At 33.5% G+C, this 25,588-nt stretch overlaps 1 protein-coding gene across 1 annotated transcript in view; it reads right to left on the reverse strand.

Annotated features, from left to right (window-relative positions):
- Positions 1 to 25,588, reverse strand: part of LOC114331518 (UMP-CMP kinase 2, mitochondrial) — a 92,053-nt gene that overhangs the window by 44,138 nt on the left and 22,327 nt on the right. The window contains exon 2 of the mRNA XM_028281110.2: positions 9,207 to 9,280. Coding sequence (XP_028136911.2) covers positions 9,207 to 9,280 — 74 coding nt within the window. The remainder of the gene's footprint in view (positions 1 to 9,206; positions 9,281 to 25,588) is intronic.

Below are 25,588 nucleotides of genomic sequence, written 5' to 3' on the forward strand. Positions count from 1 at the left end.
ATAATAACATTTAATAGTACTTTAATTCTTTCAATTTAATAAACTGTAATACACAGAAAAGCTTTTTATTTCATATCAATCACAACTGTAAACCACATACCGCTAAAAGGCTTAGTTTTATAGTAAGTTTTAATAAATCGTTTTAGCAGTATCTACCTATTTTTATATAAAACTTTGTTTTAAAATATAATTAATGGTTCCCTTAATAAACTGGGGCATACATAAAAACTATTAGCTAGTCCATAAATCCCTAACGGGCCAAAATTTTAGCATTCAATTTTGAAATCGATTTTGCCACCATTTTGTCAAATGTTAGTTACCGCCTTTGGGCCTAGCACGGCAGCTTAATTCTCTTCTAATATTGTCTACCTTTATCTATCTCAATACCTTTAATACTACGCTACCTCATTACATTTAAACCCCTGACGTCCTGGTATCCATTGCATTAGGATTTAGAAAAGAATTTAAAATGAAAATGAGAGACACCTTATATTTTAATTCTCTCAGAGAGGACCATAAAGACCCTTACGAACGTTTCAGTCTCATTAGGGATCACCGGAGGGGTATACAGGGTGTTTGGTAAAGAATGGGCCAGAGCTTAACCCTGGATTCCTGAGCTTAAAATAGGTTTATTTAAGTTAACTTACCTTAGTATATAAGTTGATAATAACCGAAATACAGGGTGTCAAAGTTAAACTTTCATTTTATTTATTTTTAAATATTTCCGGACAGGCATGGGACAACAACACGAAATTTGGTAAGTGGTGCTGGTATTGTACAATATACTAAATTATGTTAAATAAACGTTTCCGGCTACTACCAGAGGCGTACGACGGGGGAACGTGAATGGTTGACCCTTCCCAAATTCTACGCTACTGCCGGAATTGCTATTTTAGTGCAATTTTTTTATTCTCCAATAATTTATTTGTAAAAAATATACTCTTTATTCGTGACGATAAAGCCATTAGTTTTCGAGACATTTGAAGCTAAAAACGAAGGAGCATAATGCATTAATCAAAATAAGTGCACCTACCTTTTCATTTTTAACTTCAAATATCTCTAAAACTAATGACTTTATCGTTACGAATAAAGAGTATACTAATTGCATAGAAAGTATTGTAGAATCTAAAAATTATGCTAAAATAGCAGTTTCATCAGTGGCGTAGAATTTGGGAAGGGTCAACCAGTCACTTTCCCCTGTCGTACGCCTCTGGTAGCAGCCAGAAACGATTATTTAACATAATTTAGTAGGGTGTACAGTCCTGCACTTTCTGCCAAGTATTACACGGATATGTCAAATTATTTTAAAGTATTCTTTTTTTTTTAACAATTTATTCTTTATTTAAAACTTTAAAAATTATGTGTGCCCGATACTATAAAACTATTTGACATATTCTTATGGTATTTGGCAAAAAGTGCAGGTACTATACACCCTATTAAACTATGTTAAATAATTGTTTGTTTTTTATACCAGAGGCGTACGACAGGGGACAGTGAATGGTTGACCCTTCCCAAATTCTACGCCACTGATGGAACTGCTATTTTAGTATAATTTTTAGATTCTCCAATACTTTCTATGCAAATAATATACTCTTCATTCGTAACGATAAAGTCATTAGTTTTCGAGATATTTGAAGTTAAAAATGAAAAGGGACACTTATTTTGATTAGTGTATTATATTCCTTCATATTTAGCTTCAAATATCTCGAAAACTAATGGCTTTATCGTTACGAATGAAGAGTATGTTTTTTACATAGAAGCTATTGGAGAATCAAAAAATTGCACTAAAATAGCAATTTCGCCAGTGGCGTAGAATTTGAGAAGAGTCATCCATTTACGTTCCCCCGTCGTACGCTTCTGGTAGTAGCCAGAAACGTTTGTTTAACATAATTTTGTAGATTGTATAATATCAGCACAACTCACCAAATTTCGTGTTATTATCCCATGTCTGTTAGGAAATATTCAAAAATAAATAAAATAAAAGTTTAACTTTGACACCCTGTATTTAGGTTATTATCAACTTTTGTACTAAGGTAAGTTAGCTTAAATCGACCTATTTTAACCTTAGGAATCTAGGGTTAAGCTATGGCCCATTCTTTACCAAACACCCTGTATATGGTTACCTCTGAACGAAATAAAAAATATTAAGTCTCCCTATGTCGACTTGAACAAATAATTCGATATAAACGCTATAGCGACATCTACTTAAAAAAGTTCGAAATTTTATTTGCGGAGAAATAAACACTTCTCTTTGGACCAGATTATGGTAACTCCTGTATCCGTGGATTCTAATACTTGCAAATCAAATGAATGATAAATCAACGAAGACTTAGGGAAGTCTAAAATTTGCACTTCATTACCTGTTTATTCATCAAGGTAAAAATTCCAACGATCTTTTGGTCCCTATACTTAGGTAGGGATAAAGTAGTTTAAAAAAAATGGGAGACATCTTATATTTCAATTCGTTCAGAGGTAACCATATATAGCCCTCCGAAGATTCCTAGTAAGGGTGAAACGTACTTAAGGGGTTTCTGGTCCTCTCTGAACGAATTGAAATATAAGATGTCTCCCATTTTCTTTTTATACTAGTTTACTCCTATCTGAGTATAGATACCAAAAATTGGATAGAATTTTCAACTTGATGAATGGACAGGTAGTGAAGTGCAAATTTTAGACTTCCCGCGTCGCCTTTAATTCATCGTTCGTTTGGTTTGAACGTAATAGAAGCTACGAATACAGGATTAACCAGAATCTGGTCCCAAGAGAAGTGTTTATTTCTCTGGAAATAAAACTTCAAACTTTAAAAAAAAATTAAGTCTAAAATACTGACGCCATTCTGTGGCTGACAGGAGTATAATATAATAGTTATAGGTCTGGATCCCGCGTATGAAAAAAAAGTTGATTAATAGCAAGCTGAAAATTTGTTAATAGCTTAAGGGTGTCTAGTCGGATAAACTTTGATATATGGGAACACTGGAACAGGGGCAGTTTTAACTGTGGAAGAGGTTAAAAATTTGGAACGGTCACACCACGAAAACGGCACATTTATTTGGTCCGACAGAACAGACTTAAACTCTCCGAACAGAGATTAAACTCTCATGCAAAAATCAGACTGCTATTTATCACCTGTCATAATTCCTGTCATTTGACATATTCTACATGTTCCACTCATTAAAACGCCCATTTGGTGATAAATAGCAGTCTGATTTTTGCATGAGAGTTTAATCTCTGTTCGAAGAGTTTAAGTCTGTTCTGTCGGACAAAATAAATGTGCCGTTTTCGTGGTGTGACCGTTCCAAATTTTTAACCTGTTCCACAGTTAAAACTACCCCTGTTCCAGTGTTCCCATAGATCAAAGTTTATCCGACTAGACGCCCTTAAGCTATTAACAAATTTTTAGCTTGCTATTAATCAACTTTTTTTTCATACGCGGGATCCAGACCTATTATTTATGATATAAATCTTGAATGGGTTGCATGTGAGAGTTCATTTTAAATGAAGTAAAAGTCAGACTTACTCTCAATCTTTATTATAACTTCCGACGACCGGTTTCGCTCTTTAAAATTTGTAGAGCATCTTCAGGTCAAAGGTAACAAGTTACAAAATGCTACAAATAAAAACCAGAATTAGCACATTGTCTGGTTGTAAAAGATGCTAAAGATCCATATGATCAAGCCAATAAAAAATTAAAAATTAAAAATTAAAAGGGTGGATTTAAATTAAAAATTAAATGCTGTTTTACCAATGCTGTGTCCACCTTTTTACTTTGTATTGCTATTTATTATATGACTGCCGATATGGCATTTTAACTACAATTAAAAAGCTTTCGATCACCCTACTCTTATTAGAACAATAGTCCCACACGAGCAGTACACGTCACAGATCTGGTTTTGACCTTAAAATAATCAGTTTGCAACTGCACAATCAAGTTCTAACATACACAATAATTACTCAATACATTTACGATCCAAACGTTGTCAATCTTACATTAATAATAAATAGAATTCTTTAATATATATATATAAATATAGATAAAATTAAAATAAAATAAAAATAAAATCTTTAAAATCAACACACATTAAAATTGTAAAATTGTAAATAAGTCATTCACTAATTTGATTTACACAAACATAATAACAGACATAGATTTGCTGGTTAACTTACACCAACTATCTCATCACCCTCAAGAACTCCTAAGTCCCATAGATTTGTTTACCTTTGCTGCATCGTCCGTCTATTCCACCATATCCCGTTAACATAACTTTAAAAGAAACATCATGATAATGAAAACTGAGTTAATAGCACCTTGTATCCGAATGTAAGTACGACACGTTATGATTGCATGATTATATATAGCATACTTCTGCGCATGTTGTTGCGTTTGAGGGAAGTTTTGTACCACCACCCCCATGAATGCTTGCATGTGCATTGGTATGCTATTTCGCTACTTTTATGTATGTTATTCAACATTGGCTTGATCATATGGATCTTTAGCATCTTTTACAACCAGACAATGTGCTAATTCTGGTTTTTATTTGTAGCATTTTGTAACTTGTTACCTTTGACATGAAGATGCTCTACAAATTTTAAAGTGCGAAACCGGTCGTCGGAAGTTATAATAAAGATTGAGAGTAAGTCTGACTTTTACTTCATTTATGATATAAGTGTTAAAAGTACATGTTTAGGGCACGCATGTGAAAGTTTGCAGAATGAGCGACAGCGAGTTCTACAATTCACATGAGTGCCTTAAAAATGTACTTTTTAACATGCATGTCATACAATATTTTTTCTACAAACGTAATTACAGGACAATATCTACAAAAACTTTTACTTGAACTTGACTGACATTCCATTTTTATATTTTTTTGACATTACATCAAAATTGCCTATACGGTCAATACGAACTGCAGTGCCTTAAAAATTTTAAAGCGCTAGTGCCTTAAAGTAGCCTTTTTAACGCTCGTATGGAATGCTAAAAATTGCATTTTTAACACGGTTGCAGAAAAAAGTAATTAAGTTAATTTCAAAAATATTTAGAAAACTGGAAACAACATTATAATACTTTATATGTATTTTAATTTCCCTTTGCCCCTGAGAATATCGTTTAATTTGTTTTTACAAAAGAAGTAAGCAAGATTATGTTATGATGCAATATCTGACATGAAACGATTTTATTTTTAATTTGATACTGCCACCCCATGCAGTGTGTGTCGCGAGATAAAGCGAAAGGGCTTCTGTTAATCCATTTACCACAGACGTTTACCAGATGTAGTGTTTAATTTTATAAAAGTTTCATTTGGTCCTTTTATTAGCAGAACATTATTAAAAAAAAAAAAAGGAGATGATACTGCTTTCTTTTTGGCGTTTTTGTCTATTATAATTACAATGTAGCTCAAACCAGTTGACGACTGTATTTTTATTTCTTTTCGGTATAAAAGAAATTAAAAGGAATAAACAGGAGTAAACAAGATTTAATTCAAAACGACCAACGAGTTATAGCTTTTTTCATAAAAAATATGAACGTCAAACTTCATTTTCTGGATTCCTACGTTGATTAGTTTTCCGAATGGTCCAAGAGCTGTGAGACATTTTTGAGTAGGTATTTTAGGCAATCTGAAAATTTTTCAGGTATCTCTTCCATGATAGCCTAATACAAAAATGCCGGTCTGGTTGAAGGGCATCGGTTATTTTTCCCAAAAATCCTCCCCAAATTTAAAAAAAGGGTAAAACTTGTTATTACAAAAAATATCTTTCAGTTGACTTCAGAGTGAATTTAAATATTCAAATATAAATAAAATAAACAAACCAGGCGATTTTTGGGTGATTTTAACTCTTCAAGATGCTTTCATAGGCGCCCCAGGATTGTTTTCAGGGGGAGCATCTGAACTTCAGGAGATTGCATCTAAATCTATACATATATATGTATAGATTATATCTACATGTATAGCTATTATGTACATACTTTTCGGACAGGGGGTGAAATTGCTATTTTGACAGGGTATTTTTTAATATTAAAAATAAATATTCTAAAAAAGACAAGTTTTTTTGTTGAAATTTTCTGTCTGCCAGGTGATCAAAAAAATTACACGAGCATATGAGGGAAAAGCGCTATAGGTACGTTGCAGTGTAAGAAAGAACGTATTATCGATAGCTGGTTGCGATCTCGTTCGCATAGATTCCATTCGCTCGGGCAAAATCACGTCACCTGACGATACCCATGTTGTTGTGCATCAAAATTTAAGAGTAATTATTATATATTTTAGATTTCATTAATTAAAAGAAGATAATACACGCTATAAAATAAATTTTGAAAATATGATAGAAAAAGTTTTATTGTTATACATAAATAAGCATAACAGTATAAAAATATAAATCAAATTAATTATATGACCGAATCTTGTACTTCTTCAAACTCTTCATCTGAGTTTTCTTCTTCTTCTTCGCCGGACTATAATCCGGACTATACTCTATATCATCTGTAAATAGTTATAAGTTTTTATTGAATCCATTAAACATTAATTAATAATTATTTCATTAAGTTGCTACGTATTATCTGTCCTTTAATGGGGTCGAAACATGGATAATCAAGGGCGCAACTGAAAAAAGTCTTACCGTTTTGGTTATCGATGTTATGTAAAAAATATCATAAACATAACACGTAACACACACAGAAACATTAAGAAAGATGCAAAAGAAAAAAAATACTCAATACTATGAAGGAAAGAAAAATGATCTACTTTGATCACATACTAAGAAATGAAAAACATTAGTTGATGCGATTAGTTATGCAGGAAAATTAAAAGAAAAAAGAGAACCGGGAACACGACGCATATCCTGGTTGAAAAATTGTAAAGTATTGGAGTGTAAAAACAAAAATAGAACTCTTCAGTGCCGTTGCAGACAGAATAAAACTGGCCGTAATGATCGCCCTTGTCCTGAAAGGATGGTGGATATGAAGAAGAAAAAAATTGAATTAATTCGATAAACACATATAACTATTTATAAATTCTATAGAAAAACCCGAATGTCGAAGGGGGTCCGATGAAAAGGAAGAGGAAAATAAATATTTTAGCTCAGATGAAGAGTTTGGAGAAGAAGTACAAAATTCGGACACAGAATTAATTTAATTTATATTTTTATACTTTTACACCTTTATATTTTTATAATAATAAATTTATCTTTTTATATCATATTTGCAAAATTGATTTTGTTGTTCGTATTATATTTTTTTAATTAATAAAAAGATATCCGAGAAATCTAAAATATATAATAATTACTCCAATATTTTGAGGCACAACAACATGGGTATCGTTAGGTCACGTGATTTTTCCGGAGCAAATCGCTGCCAAAAAACCCGCAAACAGCTATCGCTCTTTATCACACCGCGGCTTACCTATGGCGCTTTTCACATGTACGTGTAATTTTTTTGATTACCGTACAGGTAGAAAATCTATGAAAAAACTGTCTTTTGTAGAATAATTATTTTTATTATTAAATATACACTGTCAAAATAGCAATTGCACCCCCATGTCTGGAAAGAAAGTACATAGCTATACATGTATAATAGTTGTGTATTTTATACTGGTTAATAGTATGTATAGATTCAGATGCAATCACCTAAAGTTCAGATGCACCCCCTGAAAATAATCCTGGGGCGCCTATGCAAGCATCTTACATAGTTAAAACCATTCAAAAATCGCCTGGCTTGTTTATTTTTTTATATTTGAATATTCAAGTTTACTTTAAAGTCATCTCAAAGATATTTTTCATAATAACAAATTTTACCCTTTTTTTAACTTTGGGGGGATTTCTGGGGAAAATAACCGCTACCCTTCAGCCAGACCGGCATTTTTGTATTAGGCTATCATGGAAGAGTTACCTGAAAAATTTTTAGTTTGCCTAAAATACGTACTCAAAAATGTCTCACAGCTCTCATGCTAGAAAATCTTGAAGCTATCGAGAAGCTTCCTTGAAGCGAGAAACAGGGAGAGAGGATCGAAGAGAGGAGGAGAGAGGGTTCAAGACGTAAAGGAGATGGAGAGATGTTATCAAAGAATATGGAATATTGTAATGATAGCTGGTTTGTAATGATTACGGAATTACCAGAGGTGACTTCTTCTATGGGAAAAGGTAGAATCTTCTAATAAATTTACCTCCAAACAGCAATATATTATTAGAAAATGTACCATACCAGAATAATTAAGAAGATAAATACCTAAGATCTATATCTAAAAAACTTGATATGCAGTTATGGATTAGGGAAAGAAATATAGCACACTATGATTAAATGCTTCGTCCAAGGATAATAGTAACACCTCGATATAACGGACCTCTATTTAACGGACTTCGGATATAACGGACAAAAAAATCGGCTCAAATGTGACAAAAATTAAAACATCTCTGTATTTTACAAAGAATTTCAATAAAATTTTTATTATAGCATAATGCGGACATATTTCTAATAATAGTATAAAAAACAGCAAACTTCAAAAGTGCAAACAAAACTTTCAAAAAAAGTTTTTTGCTTCATTTTAAACGTATTTTTGTATAACGGACTTTCGGCTTTAACGGATAACCCGTCCCCCCAATTGGTCCGTTATATCGAGGTTTTACTGGACTTGATTAAAAGACGTAAGCCATCTGTTCAATGTATTCAATTAATCGTATTATTAGATATAAGTTTTGGATATGATATATTCATGTATTATCACTGCCACCGTACGATCGGAGTCTAATTCGATTGAACTAGTTTGAGCTGCACTTAAAAATTTCATTAACGCATCTGATGAATTTTTTTATGCATTGCCTGTTGAAGAATGAAAAAATAATTGTGATAAAGTTGTTTCAATTTCGGATATTTTTGTGTCCAAAGGACTTTTATCTGATGCAGTTTTTAATTCACTTGGATGATGAATAGGACGCAGCAAACAATGATTCTGATGATGATATTTATAGCTCGAGTGAAATAATATAGCGACCACAAATAACAATTTTTTGATATGAAGTAAAGTTTTACATATTTATTTTTATTTTGTATTTTACAAGTTGAAATTTAGAATCAATATTACATGAGAATATTGAATGAACACGAATATGAACAAACCTATTATATTTCTCTCATGTAGAGATTATTTTCCATTTATGCCCAAATGATCAATAATTTCTCGTTGGTCATACTGTAGCTAATAATAAACAAAATCATTTACCTCAGGTTTCCTTAAAAGTTCAAGGACAGATTCCACATCATGATATAGAAGGGGTGGGCCGATCACACTGTAATCTGAAAAAAATTGTAAATAAAATTATTATTGTATAAACTGCAACATTGTTCTTTTACTTATCACAAATACTAACTAGTATTAAATACAGCACAATTTACTTAAATAATGAACTGCATTTATTAATATCTGCCACTAGTATAGGCTCGATATACAGGGTGTCCCGGAAAGATTGGTCATAAATTATACCACACATTCTGGAGTCAAAAATAGTTCGATTGAACCTAACTTACCTTAGTACAAATGTGCTCATAAAAAAAGTTACAGCCCTTTGAAGTTACAAAATGAAAATCGTTTTTTTTTTTTCAATATATCGAAAACTATTAGAGATTATTTATTGAAAATGGACATGAAGCATTCTTATGGCAGGAATATTTTAAAACAAAATTATAGTGAAATTTTTCCACCCCTTAAAAATTTTATGGGGGTTTTGTTCCCTTAAACCCCCCTAAACTTTTGTGTACGTTCCAATTAATTCATTATTATGGTACCATTAGTTGAACACAACGTTTCTAAAACTTTTTTACCTCTTAGTATTTTTTAGATAAGCCAGTTTTTATCGGGATACGGCTTCTTTTTTAATATGTTTACATAAAAATTTTATGGGGGTTTTGTTCCTTTAAACCCCCCAAATATTTGTGTACGTTCCAATTAAACTATTATTGTGGTACCATTAGGTAAACACAGTGTCTTTAAAACTTTTTTGCCTCTTAGTCTTTTTTGATAAGTCATCTTTTATCGAGATGTTGCTACTTTTTCAAAATATACCTAATAATGGAAATTATAAATAAATTTTCAGATTATTAACAGCTCTCTATAATCGTACTTAACCATATACAAATATGTGGTGGATTCGACAAATATTCAAAATATCTCGATAAGCACTGGCTTATCAAAAAATAATAAGAGGCAAAAAAGTTTTAAAAATATTGTGTTTATCTAATAGTGCAACAATAATAATTTAATTGGAACGTACACAAAAGTTTGGGGTGTTTAAGGGAACAAAACCTCCATAAAATTTTTATGGGGTGCACAAATTTCACTTTAATTTTTTTTTAAGATTTTGCTACTATAAAAATGCCACATGTCCATTTTCAATAAAAAATCTCGAAAAGTTTTCGATATATGAAAAAAAATCGATTTTTAGTTTGTAATTTCAAAGGGCTGTAACTTTTTTTGTGTGCACTATTGTATATAGGTAAGTTAGGTTCAATCAACCTATTTTTGACCTCAAAATATGTGGTATAATTTATGACCAATCTTTTCGGGACACCCTGTATATTACAAGAATAAAAAACCGCTAAACGCCGTAAAAATGAGTGGCGCATACAATATTCCAGCTACAGAAGATCTGATATGAATATTACATGGCGCGACAATGTATTTTAATTTTGATTCAAAACAAAATTCTAGTTTTATTTTAAAAGATTTTTTCATAATATTTGCCCAATTTGAAGTAAAACGCGCCACAAAAGGGTAACTTTGATACAGTTTGAATTTTGAAACTCTTTTGTGGCGCGTTTACTTCAAATTTAGCAAATATTATGAAAAAATCTTTTAAAATAAAACTATAATTTTGTTTTGCATCAAAATGAAAATACATTTTCGCGCCATGTAATATTCATATCAGATCTATTGTAGCTGGAATATTGTATGCGCCACTCATTTTTACGGCGTTTAGCGGTTTTTTATTCTTGGCAGGAGTTTTTTAAAGTTATTTATAAATTAAATGTATAAAGTTGTATGCAATGTTTCTCGATTGCACGATAAGTTTTATAAATGGTCACCTTTGTCGCACTATCTCCCAAATGATCTAGTGTCCATCGAATGTACACTAGATTTTTTTTCTATTCAAAATGGATTGAAAAAATTATTGGGATGGCCGGCAAATGAACTCGGATTGCCCGTTGCCAAATCAAATTGGCGTCGTAAACACTACAAATACTTAAGCCATTTAGGGAATAATCGTTAATTGGATTATACTTTTGTAGCTTAATAACTTCTAAACGGCTTAACCGATTTTGTTCACTAAACATGAGTTTAAAACGTATTGACAAGTAGTATCTTATGCATCTAAGGTCAAGTATGATAACTGAAGCTATTACAGGAATTATTGAGCTTGAAAAGCCATTTTTCTCATAAGAAATAGATTTGATCATACTTATGAAGCCTATAACTTAAAAATTCGAGTTTTCCCGGATATAAGGTATACACCCTTAGATTTGTCCAGAGTCCTTCTACAAACACTCAGTTATTGGCGTAATTCGTATGGCCGTTCTGAATCGGCCCTGACCCCCTCTTCAAACACAGAAAAAAAAATCAGATCGGTTTAACTTTTCCACACACATACATACATACATACTGATGTGATCTTGATTATTGATATGAGATAATATTCTTATTTGTCATTTAATTTAATCAATGCATTAATAATAATTTAATTAATTAACCAGATCACATATCAATATGTTTTCAATCTCAGGGCGAATTATAAAATTAATTACTTACTTACGTGGCTTCTCAGTATTTCTCAATGGTTCCTAATCGGGATAGGAAAGAAAAGAGTAAAATAATACACACATATGGGTTACAATTATAATCAAAATATTGTTTATTTCATTTAAATGGCAATCACTGCTTAATATGTGCTAGATCTTATTATTCTTAAACATAACATTTACAAATGGGAATCTTATTTTCTTTTGGTTTCCAATTGAAAGTTTTTATTAACATTTAACTATTAGGATTTATTAGCAACAATTTTATTTAAGTTTGATGAAGCTTTTCTGATATTATTGATTATGTTCTTCAATTTATAATGTGGTATTTAATACGAAAAACCCATACATTCATGTCCAAACAAATGAGACTGACCTTTTTCTGGTGAACTGAGAATGTCTTCACACAAGACCCGTTTCCTGCTATCCTTGGCTGCGATCAAAACCTCGTCCTGGCTTTCAGTAATGTTCTCCTTTGAAGATTAGCTCGTATAGCTCTCGTTCCTGCTTCTGTCGTGATGCTGTGTTCTACCTTTTTCGAAACTGCAATCAGCTACCGGGACACTCTTGGCTCAAGGAGGTTCTTTACTCTCAACCTGGCCTACCTCTCGTTCCACGATAGATCTCCACACTCACGGAACTACACCGGCTTTCTCACTCTCCGTACACTACCGTCTACTACTGGCCTTCACTTCTCGACAGCTCAAAACATTCTGATCTATCTTTTTCATTCATTCCCCTACTTTCTAAATATCCCTTCCAGATTCACAAATCAACCTTCCACCACCAACTCTCATTCGCAGTATTCCTCAAAACCAATTTTTAATCTTTCTAAATATGCTTAATGGATTTCAAAAAAGAAATAGTTAATTCCCATTCTAAAATTACTTTCTACTATTTACAAAATTTAATGACCTATTCTCTATTTCAACTGAGTCTTATTTAGCATCGGCTAATGATCGAACCTTCCGCGAACAACGATAATGACCTATTATCGATTCCAACTGAGTCATATTTAGCATAGGCTAATGATCGAACCTTCCGCGAACAACGATAATGGTACGCGCCATTCACTTTGTTTATTCTAAGCGCATTTTCCCGAGTTTCGTTTAATCACTTCTTAAAATTAAATATAACAATTTGTTGTATACAGGTTGTTCTACATTTATATGCCTGTGGTTGAGAAAATTGAAAATATTTTATATTAAATTGAATCCTTTTTATAATTATCAAAATTTAATTTTCATATCAAATAGAAATATAACAAATCCCCGCCTTGTATTCGATAAAATTTATCTGCATTTTTAAATAAATTTTCTCGAGGCAAAACCAACTCCCTGTATATTTCCTTACTTTAATCTACGTCTTATACCCCTTCTTCTTGTATTACTCTAATTAGTCCCACCTGTAGAGTAATTGTTTCCTTATTTTCAGTGTCCTCATCCTGTGTTAGAGTGTCGGCTATTATGTTGTCTTTCCCTTTTTCCCATATCAATCTTCTGTCTTTTTCCTCAGATTTTTCACATACTTTTACCGTGCATTCTGCATCCTCGTTTTCATATGCCTCCTCTTCAAATGCCACTGTTTCGATCATATCTTTTTCGCTTTCATTTGTTAGCTTTATTTCTTCTTCTCCTGAGCTCCTCTCTTCTTTTGAGGAATCCCAGTTTTCTTTTGCTTTTGATACTCTCAATTTTTCTTCTTCTGGGATCAACTCTTCTTTTGAGGAGCCACAGGTTTCATTTTCTTTTGTCTTTTTCTGACTTTTTCTCCCTTTTCTTCTTTGTCCTTGCTTCGTTGCCAAATTCATTTCCACTGTTTGTTCTTTACCTGATTCGTCCGTATTTTGTTTCTCTTGTTCCTTGTCCTGTTCTTCTTCTTTTTCTTCTGTTAGATTCATCTTATCATTTTTAAAATCTATCACTACATGTTTTTCTGCCAATTCGTCAACTCCTACTATCATGTCATGTGACATGTTTGGCATTATTACACATTGTAGTGCATACATCTTCTTACCCAGTCGTACCATTACTCGTATGCCTTCATTTATAGTTGCCAATGTCCGTTTGTTTGCGCCCACTAAATTTACCCTAGGTATTTTGTAAATTAAATTTGTTAAGTTAACTTCTTCTATTAGTTTTTTGTTGACCAATGTTATTTCAGATCCAGTGTCTATCATAATTTTAATTGGTTTCTCGTTGATAAATCCATCCACAAATTTTAAATTAACTCCATTTTTCTTTTCGTTGTTTCCTGCCAATTTAATAAAATCCTTGGGGTTACAAAAGATTCCTGTTTGATTTTTGGTTTTTAGTGAGCGCCGTCGTGAAAAGACGCCGGTTGCTCATCGTTGTTTATATTTTCGTCATAATGTCTCTCTCCGTCATATTCATCTGTCTGGGTATTATTTACTTTTCTTCTATTTTCTCTTGGTCTGTCGGATCTGTTTCGGTTTTCTCGATATCCCTGTTCATTTTGTCTACCATTATTTCTGTTTTCTTGATTTGAGCGTGTGATGTTTCTACTCTGGTATTCTCGATTTCTGTCCTCATTCCATTGCCTATTTCTTTGTTCATAATTTCCTCTTCCGTTGTCTCTATTTTCGTTTTTCCTTCTGGGATTAAAATCTCGTCTTGTATAGTCCCTCCTATTTTGATTTCTATCTCTGTAATCCTGTGTTTCTCGGGGCCTGTAATCTTCTCGCGACCTTCTTGATTTTCTTTCTCTTAAACGTGATTCTCTTATTTGTAGGAATTGGCATAAACTATCTATGTCTTTGTAGTTTTGCAATGTGATATGGTCTTCCAGCGTTTCTTCGAAATGTCTTGCAATCAGTTCGACTAATTGTTCCGATGAGTAATTATATTGTAAATGTTTTGCGTTATAGTAAATTTGTAATGCATATGTCCTTTCTGATATACCCATCCAATCATTGTATTTCCCATTTTGCAATTCCTTGTCAATTTCCAATTGTTGGACTTTTCCCCAGAAATAATTCAAAAATTTTTGTTCAAATTGTTGCCAACTGTCAAATTCTTCTTCTTTGCAATCGAACCATAGGCTTGCTTCATATTTTAGATGGTTTCTGATAGTTTCTTTTGCTGTTTCGAAATTTCCGATGTGCTGTATTTTCTTTTTCAGGCTATTTATGAACGGCACTGGGTGTAATCTTCTTACATCCCCGCCAAACCTTATCTTCACGTCATCTGTGCTATGTATAACCATTTCTCTTCTTTCTCCTACATTTTGTTGAATATTGATTTCCGCAATCTTTCTTTCCATTTCTTCTCTGATTGCTTGAATAGCGTTTTCAAACTTGTTTTCCAAATTTTCTATTTCCTTTTTCTGGCAATTCGTTAACTCCTTTATTTTATTTTGAATTTTCATTTCTTGTTCTTTCATCTCGTTTTTCATTGTTGTTAAACATCCTTTTACTTCCTTTTCATACTTTCCTATGCGTTCCTCCATTTTGTTGTTGTTCTCTTCTATTGCTTGTTTCATTTTTTGTTGTGTTTCATCCATTTTTTGATCCAATTTTTGTTGTGTTTCATCCATTTTTTGTTGTGTTTCATCAATTTTTTGATCCAATTTTTGTTGTGTTTCATCCATTTTTTGATCCACTTTATCCATTTTCTTTGATGTTTCTTCCTGATTTTTATCCATTGTCCTTTTTGCTTCATCCAGTTTTTGTGACTGGAGTTGCATCAGTTGTAATAGTTTATCTATTCCTGATAATTCTTGCTGTTCTGATGCCATGATTGTCGTGTCTAAAATATCTTCTTGGTCTGACTTATTCTCTTGATTTGAATGTTCTTTTTGTTTTTTGTTGTCTTTGCTTTGGCTTCTTGTCACAGACATTTGTTTTCAAGAAGTACTGTCCCCGCCAAATATGAAATTTTACTAGTATGTTACCAAGACGACTTTTTCTCACCCAAATATTATAAATTGTCAATAAATATATCACATGTAAATATCGTAAAAATAAAATATTAAATCAGTTATGTAAAATTTGTACCTAAAGAGATCTAAAATTTTATGTTATCAAATGTAAGTATCTCACTTTTTACCACAGGCATATAAATTTTCAAATACCGGCTTTACTCTTTCTATCCTTCAAATTTGCCACTAGAAATACTTTTCCATGCTTTCCACGTTGGACGACAGTTGATGTGATCTTGATTATTGATATGAGATAATATTCTTATTTGTCATTTAATTTAATCAATGCATTAATAATAATTTAATTAATTAACCAGATCACATATCAATATGTTTTCAATCTCAGGGCGAATTATAAAATTAATTACTTACTTACGTGGCTTCTCAGTATTTCTCAATGGTTCCTAATCGGGATAGGAAAGAAAAGAGTAAAATAATACACACATATGGGTTACAATTAATATGTGCTAGATCGTATTATTCTTAAACATAACATTTACAAATGGGAATCTTATTTCCTTTTGGTTTCCAATTGAAAGTTTTTATTAACATTTAACTATTAGGATTTATTAGCAACAATTTTATTTAAGTTTGATGAAGCTTTTCTGATATTATTGATTATGTTCTTTAATTTATAATGTGGTATTTAATACGAAAAACCCATACATTCATGTCCAAACAAATGAGACTGACCTTTTTCTGGTGAACTGAGAATGTCTTCACACAAGACCCGTTTCCTGCTATCCTTGGCTGCGATCAAAACCTCGTCCTGGCTTTCAGTAATGTTCTCCTTTGAAGATTAGCTCGTATAGCTCTCGTTCCTGCTTCTGTCGTGATGCTGTGTTCTACCTTTTTCGAAACTGCAATCAGCTACCGGGACACTCTTGGCTCAAGGAGGTTCTTTACTCTCAACCTGGCCTACCTCTCGTTCCACGATAGATCTCCACACTCACGGAACTACACCGGCTTTCTCACTCTCCGTACACTACCGTCTACTACTGGACTTCACTTCTCGACAGCTCAAAACATTCTGATCTATCTTTTTCATTCATTCCCCTACTTTCTAAATATCCCTTCCAGATTCACAAATCAACCTTCCACCACCAACTCTCATTCGCAGTATTCCTCAAAACCAATTTTTAATCTTTCTAAATATGCTTAATGGATTTCAAAAAAGAAATAGTTAATTCCCATTCTAAAATTATTTTCTACTATTTACAAAATTTAATGACCTATTCTCTATTTCAACTGAGTCTTATTTAGCATCGGCTAATGATCGAACCTTCCGCGAACAACGATAATGACCTATTATCGATTCCAACTGAGTCATATTTAGCATAGGCTAATGATCGAACCTTCCGCGAACAACGATAATGGTACGCGCCATTCACTTTGTTTATTCTAAGCGCATTTTCCCGAGTTTCGTTTAAGCACTTCTTAAAATTAAATATAACAATTTGTTGTATACAGGTTGTTCTACATTTATATGCCCGTGGTTGAGAAAATTGAAAATATTTTATATTAAATTGAATCCTTTTTATAATTATCAAAATTTAATTTTCATATCAAATAGAAATATAACAATACATACATACATACATACATACATACATACATACATGCATACATACATACATACATACATACATACACACATATATGCATACATACATACATCTCTCCTGTCGTTTCCCCATTACTGAGGATCGTGATTTCTTCCAATATTCCTAACAATGTTTCTCCATTGGTCTCTATCTTCAGCTGGTCTAAGAGCTTCGCAGAATGAGTTTCCAGCTGAATGCTTTATTTGGTCAGATCATCTAGTTGGTGATCGTCCTCTTGATCTTCTCCCCGGAACGTTTCCAGAAACAATTAATCTCTCCAAACTGTCGTCACCTCTGTGAACCACGTGACCAAAGAATTGCAGAATTCGTTGCAGACATATTGTGGACAGCCTTTTTTTAATATTGAGTTGGTTTAGAATGAAAACGCTTGTCCTATGAGCTGTCCAAGGTAAGCGCAGCATTCTTCTCCAGCACCACATCTCAAAGGCTTCAATTTTTTGGCGTTCGCATGCGCGAAGAGTCCAAGTCTCTGCTCCGTATAGAAATATTGAGAATACAAGGGCATTCACCAGTCCCATCTTGATATTTTGAGAGATAGATATGTCTTTCCAAACTTTTGTTAGGCGACTCATCGCATTTTTTGCCATACCAATACGTCTCCGAACTTCTGCTTCACAGTTACCATCGTTACTTATACTAGACCCGAGATAGACAAAGGTGTTTACTATCTGGTATTCCTCTAATATGTTAGTCAGTTGAATAGTGTCAAATCTCTCGACCACCATTATTTTTGTCTTAGCTTTATTGATTTTCAGACCAACTTTATTGCTTTCGTACTCAAATCTTCGCAGAAGATCAAACATTTCTTGCTCATTTGCTGCTATAAGTGTAGTCTCATCAGCAAATCTTAAATTGGAGATTTTCCTACCAGCTACTGTCACTTCACCGGCCCATTCTTCTAAAACCATTCTCATGGCATGTTCACCATAAACGTTCAATAAGTCAGGTGACAACACGCATCCTTGTCTAACACCTCTCTCGGTCTTGAATTGGTTTGAGAACTTCTGATCTAGTCGTACTGTCGCTATATTAGACTGGTACAGATTTTTAATAAGTGTCACCAGGTGCATTGGTGAGCCCATTTCTATTAAAATTGACCACAGATTTATCCAGCTTACACAATCAAATGCCTTTTGGTAGTCAACGAAGCATATAATCATAGGTACTTGAAATTCTCTAGACTTTTCAATGAGTTGTCTCAGATTCAGGATTTGTTCCCTTGTACCTTTACCCTTTACAAACCCCGCTTGTTTCTGAGGTATTTGGTAATGTAGATAGGTTTTTAATCTTTACATACATACATATCCACAAACATTTTCCCTTTTTTAATTAGAAATTGAGTCGTATTTCTGAGCTCGGTAACTTTTGAATGGTATAACCAATTTTCAAAATTAGGCATGCGTTGGAAAGGTAATGATCGCTTCTATTAGAAACCGCAAAGGTCGGAGTTAAATTTTCGAAGTTTTGGGGAGTTTTGGGGACGAGAACGAAAAACAGACCCTAAATAGGAAGGGCCGTAAAATCCACACCCTTAGACCAAAACGGATGGTTGACAAATAAATGGGTGAGTCTTTTCCTGAACTTTAAGATGGGGGTTGACCCAATTTTCAATTTAGTCAGATTTAGAAAATCGAAAATTTCGTGTATATATAGTGTCGCGTGTAGGTGGTGTAGGTGTACGCCACTGGCGAGAACTACCGTTCTCTGGTAATAATATGTTTCATCATCATCATTATCAGCGCTTTTCATTCCGAATGGAATGTTTGCCGCTTTTACTGAGAGCTCTCTGATTCGCTTATCGCGGTGAATCACGCCGCATTCTTTTTGTGCGTTGTCAAAGTTGAATTGGAATTCTGTCTAAATCCTGGCCCACCACTTTGTGCCGTCTAATTTGGGTTGCATATATGAACTTGAATCGGCGAAATGGGCATATAAATAATAAAGTTTTAACCACTTTAAAAATTCACATTGTAAGGCTTGAATGAATCAAATAGATAGTATTATGTAATAATTGATGGTTTTGCTTGTTTTTGGAATGTGATCGTTTCCTTTTCGTTTTCTATATTCGTCGTCTGCGGTCTTATTAATTGAAAAAGTCGCAGATTAAGGATGTACCAGAAAGAACTTTCAAAACGAATCTTCAATTTGTTAAGAGATGTCGCTGTATCGCGTCCTAATGGGGAATTTGAATTATCTTTCAGATTCCCTTTAAATTGATGGTCCAGTTATTTTTTGATTCAGAGGAGTGCACGCTAACGAACGCTGCTGATGATGCCTGCAATGGTAGAAACAGCCTGTCCAGCGGGTGTGCATCCCTCTGAATCGAAAACAAGCAAAACCATAAATTATTATTTTTCTATCTTTACTCGGATTTGAGTACTGAAAGTTCCTCTTCTGTCCTTTTTTCCTAGACGAATCAAAGCGGAATGTGTTCGTTTCCTTTTCGTTTTCTATATTCGTCGTCTGCTGTCTTATTAATTGAAAAAGTCGCAGATTAAGGATGTACCAGAAAGAACTTTCAAAACGAATAGTCTCAGATTTAAATTACTATTTACCATTTTTGGTGGATTCTGCATCTGAGACTCTTCAGTTTGATAATATTATGTATTTGATTATATGTAGTACCTTTTTTGTAGATGTATTTAAAAATGAAACTGAAAAGTTAAAGAGTGTTATGTACCTGTGGCTATATGCTTGATGCTTGACTAAAATAAAACAACGATTATTATATAAAATAAATCACAAATTTTATTAAATTGGGGAAGTTTTTGGGTATTTTATTTAATCATCATCTTTTTGCACATTTCATATTTTTAACTTGATATCAGAGCTGATGGACAGTATTTGAAAATTTAAATACTTAGTTATACGTATTTAAAACTTTGCACTTTAGAGAAAGTATTTAACTGCCAAGTATTTAAATACTGTATAAATTATAAATAAGTAATAATGCACTATTTAAATAATGTATTTAAATGCTCTAAAGTCCAAAGTATTTAAATACCTAGAAATAAGTAATAAGTATTTAAATTTTGAAATACGGCTCATTAGCTCGAATACCAAGTTGAAAATATGAAATGTACAAAAAGGGTGAATTATTCAGAAAAAAATTTACCCAAGAACTTGGGTACATCTTTAGTATTTAAATACTAGGTATTTAAATAGGTTTCAACATTGGTACCTATTTGTATATTTATTTTCCCAAATTTTATTTAAGTCAAGCATAGCCACAGTTACAGTTACCTACAGATCACTCTTTATTGTAATAACTTTTCAGTTTCATTTTTAAATACATCTACAAAAAAGGTAGTACTACATATTTGATTCGTTCATGCCTTACAATGTGAATTTTACTTACAACCCCAAAAACCGCCCGAGTAATCTATTTGCATCGATTTAATTCCGGAACCCTCGAAACTGCAGAAGATAAGATTTAGCCTTAAGGCCTTAGCAGTGGTACTGAGCACCAGGTGCTCCGAAGTCGGTTCGTATTTCGTAGTCGTATTCAGCGACCTCAAAACTCTCGAGTAACAAAATCTGTCCCTTAATATGCTTATATTGACATGCATTTTATTCACTTTACAAGGCAATAATGCATTTCCATCCATTTTTCTATTCTTCTTCATGTACCATGTCCTTTAAGAACGTTGGCTACCATCATAGCTATCTTAATTTTATTCACTGCCACCCTAAATAGCATGCTTGTATCAACACAATACCAATCTCGCAAGTTCTTCAACCATGAGGTTCTTCTTCGTCCTGGACTGCGTTTGCCTGCTATTTTTCCTTGCATAATATTTTGCAGCAACCTACATTTGGGACCTCTCATTATATGTCCGAAATACTCCAGCTTTCTCTGCTTGATGCTTTTTATAATCTTAGTAGTCTTGCCGAGACCTTTTAGAATTGTGGAGTTTCGAATCTTCTCCGCCCAAGAAACTTTTAAAATTCTTCTATAGCACCACATTTCGAAAGTCTCCAGGCGATTTATATCGATTTTATTCTGAGTCCTGGACTCGGCACGGTAAAGTAAGACCGAGAACACGTAGCAGCGAAGCAGACGAATCCTCAATGAAAATTTTAGGTCTCTGTTACATAACACCTTGGACCTCCTTCTAAAAGCGGCTCTGGCCTTCTTTATCACACAGTGGTGATTGGTCAGAGGAGGCAAGGGGGCTACTTTGCTATTTTGCTTCGCGTTAGAGATGTCGGAAAAAGTTATTTGAACAAGTTGTTCCAAAATAATGTTCTAACCCCACATACCAAATTTCATCACAAAATTAGCACTTTTAGTTTTTTCATTATTTTGTAGTCAGGATCCTAAAATTGGAACGCTGGCAGGAATATCTCACTTGCTGATGCTCCGCGCTGCCCAGCAGCGTTTACGGAGACCCTCTCCGTAAACGCCGTCTCCTTAGAGCTGCATTATAGTTTAACGCACACGCTGCCCGGAGATTATGCAATAGGGTGGAACGAAAGGATAATAATAATAATAATAATGTGGACAAAAACAGATATAGAAGCTCTTCAGCGAAAAGTACGAACACACCCCACAAAGGCACAAAAACTCCATCCTAAAAGTGCAGTAGAAAGAACAACATTACCACGGAATCTAGGAGGAAGAGGACTTATGGATATAGGTGAGCAATTAGATAAACAAATTGCTAATTTAAGAACTTATTTTCAGATGCAGGCTGAGACATTTACTCTACATCGCGCTATCTGCGCAGTAGATGACAAAACACCGATCAAACTGAGGGAACCAGAAATGCGCATAAACCACCTTACTAAGGACGAAAAAGTGCGCGCCTGGATGGGTAAACCTCTGCACGGGCGACATCCCAATGAGGTCAGCCAAGATTATGTCGACAATATAGCGTCGAACTACTGGTTAACATCAGGAAATATGTTCCCTGAAACGGAGGGTTCATTACTGGCCATTCAGGATCAGGTTATACCAACCAGAAATTACCTGAAATATATCATCAAAGACCCCCATGTTCAAAACGACAGATGCCGATATGGATGTCAAGCCCAAGAAACCATCCAACATCTTACAGGGGGCTGCCAGGCATTTGCTGCAACTGAGAACAAGGAACGGCATGACGCAGTGGGAAAAATCCTTCATCAGGAGACAGCTATCAAGCTGAAACTTCTTCAAACCGACCATCTTCCATATTATCAATACGTCCCTGAGTATATGCTTGAGGATGGCAACTACAAGCTATACTGGGACCGCACTGTTCTCACAGACCAAACAGTGGCGCATAATAGACCAGTTCTCGTATTAGTCAATAAATTGACGAGACAAACAACCCTCAATGATGTGGCGATTCCTAACAACAATAATCTACGTACTAAATTTACTGAGAAGATCGCCAAATACAGAGATCTGGAAATTTAAATACGGAGACCATGGAGAATGCAAAGTACCCAGACGATACCGATTATTATGTCTACTACTGGAGTCATTCCGAAGACCCTCCTCGAAGGCACAAAAAAGCTGGGTCTTAATGAACATCTTTATAAGACCATGCAGAAAGCAGTGCTACTCGCAACGGCCAGATGTGTACGAAAATTTTTGGGGGATACACCTGCATACCAAGTCACCTAGGGCTCGATAACACGGAGAGAGTCCCACCAGAGCTCAATCCTTTTGATACCGTAGGTCTCTGGGATGAGTCAATTTTCCCCTTAGAGGGAGTGTGAGCCGTATGGCTAAATCTGGATAATAATAATAATAATAATAATAATAGCGTTTATTGCCCAACAGTCACCCATTTACAGAGCAATTTTACAAATAAATAATAAACAATTCTCATGCAATCAAATAAATAAATAAAAAGAAAACAAATATACGTTATAAAGACAAAAAAAAACCAAAATGAAATACCCTAGGTAAGAGCTCGACACTTGTTTTTTAATTCATAAGCACTACAACAGAAGATATCACAATTATTAGATAGTTTGTTTGCGTTTCTGCACATTAAGTTGATTGGTGCTTTCAACATTATATTCGTGTAGGATCTTTCACACACAAATGCATTATTAGATAGAGCTGATACCCGAGGAACAAAGATATCGATTTGTGCTAGTAAATTAGGACAGTCAACTCCACCATTTAATAGTTTATGCAAAAATAATATCGCTGATTGATTCCTACGCATTTCTAATGAAATAAAATTAAAACTATCTAACAAAGCGACATAATCACAACCCCTTTGGGGATATGTTCCTGTAACTTTGAAGGTTAAATATTTTAGATATTTTTTTTTGAACCCTTTCGATAACGTTTGAATATTTAAAATAAATAGGATTTCATATTAAAGCACCGTATTCCAATTTGGATCTAACTAAGCTCATGTACATAGCATTTAGTGCTGATAGATTATAGAAACTTTTGCAGTTGCGAATAATGAAACCATATGAGCGATATGCCGAGGAAACAATAGAATTAATGTGATAGTTCAATATTAGTTGACAGTCCATGTTAATACCTAGATCTTTGATACAATTAGTTTTTTCTAGTACAACATTGTCAATTTCATACGGAAACATCAAAGTATTATATTTACGACTAAAAGTAAGAATCTTACATTTAGATTTGTTTAGGTGAAGTTGGTTTTGTAGACACCAATTATGTAATAAATTAATTTGTGTTTGCAACATAACACAATCTTCTAAGGTATTAATGCTTACATATAATTTCAAGTCATCCGCAAACATCAGCTTATGACAATCTAAGGACTCACTCAAATCATTAATAAATAATAAAAATAGCAATAGGCCTAAATTCGATCCTTGCGGGACTCCACTATTTGCAGTATATATTTCTGAACTATAGCCATTATAATAAACATACTGTCTGCGTTGCGACAGGTAAGACTTGAGAAGCTGGAAATAAGTATTGTTAATTCCGATCGAAGAAAGTTTTTGTAATTAGATTCGATAGTTTATCTTGTCGAATGCTTTTGAGAAGTCAGTGTAAACTGCATCAATTTGCCCCCTAGCGTCAAGTGATTTACATAAATACTGAGTAAATACTGCAAGATTACTAGTAGTGGATCTTGCGCTCGTGAATCCATGCTGATCTGTAGATATAAGATTCCTAGCAGATACATATATACGATTGTACAAAATGGTTTCCAAGATTTTAGCAGCATTATTCAAAATAGAGATTGGTCTATAATTATTCACGATATTACGGCTATCTGATTTGTGAATAGGACAAACCTTAGCTATTTTCCAAGCATCCGGAAATGTTGACGTTTTTAAAATTAAGTTGAAAACTGTTTGTAGTGGTTTTATTAAAACCCGCAGAAAATCTTTAAAAAGAAATGATGGGATTGTATCTGGACCTGACGTAAATTTGTTTTTAACCTTTTTCCAGCTTCCAAAATCTCCTTTTCCGTTATTGGTTCACAACTAATATCCAACCAGGTACCCGGGTCAAAATTTAAATTAGACTCATCATTAACATCTGGTAAAGAATAAACACTTTTAATTAAAAAATGTACTAAAGGCATTGACTATTGCTTGAGAGTTATCAAATGATTCATTATTATAAAACATATTTCCTGGAATTCTAGAAGTATTGTTTTTATAATTAACAAAAGACCAAAAATATTTTGGATCTTGTGTCAGCTTAATCTGTATATTTTGTAAATATAAACTATATGCTGGGATCAGACTAACAACAAACTAAAAGAATGCCTAAGTCAAGTAGGAACTAAACTCATGTTACCAAGAAATAGAAAAGACCAAGTCATCATCAACCGACTCCGAATAGGACATACGTTACTAACACACAAGCATATCTTCAACAAGGAGGCCGCTCCGATGTGTACCAATTGCAACACGCAACTGACAGTGAAACATATAATTATCGAGTGTCCAGTGTACCAGAAAGAAAGGATCGCGTGTGCTCTTAGTGACAATATTAAAAGTGTACTGACTTCAAACCTAAACTCCTTATTAAATTATCTCAAAATGACTAAACAATACACCAGATTGTAAAGCATTTTTATATAATAATATGTATCTTACTGTTTGTGTATGTCCCCCCGCTAATAACCCTTAGTGGTTGATGCGGGTTTATTTGTGTAAATAAAAAAAAAAAAAAACTATATGCTTCCTTGCACTTTTGTTTGATTTCTAATCTATATCTACTAAATTCATGGTAGTAAACAATATTATTTGTTCTTTTAAAAGTTTTATGTAGCTTGAATTTTTCTTTTATGAGTTTAAT

Source organism: Diabrotica virgifera, chromosome 6 (genome assembly GCF_917563875.1).
Source record: "Diabrotica virgifera virgifera chromosome 6, PGI_DIABVI_V3a".
Taxonomy (NCBI): domain Eukaryota; kingdom Metazoa; phylum Arthropoda; class Insecta; order Coleoptera; family Chrysomelidae; genus Diabrotica; species Diabrotica virgifera.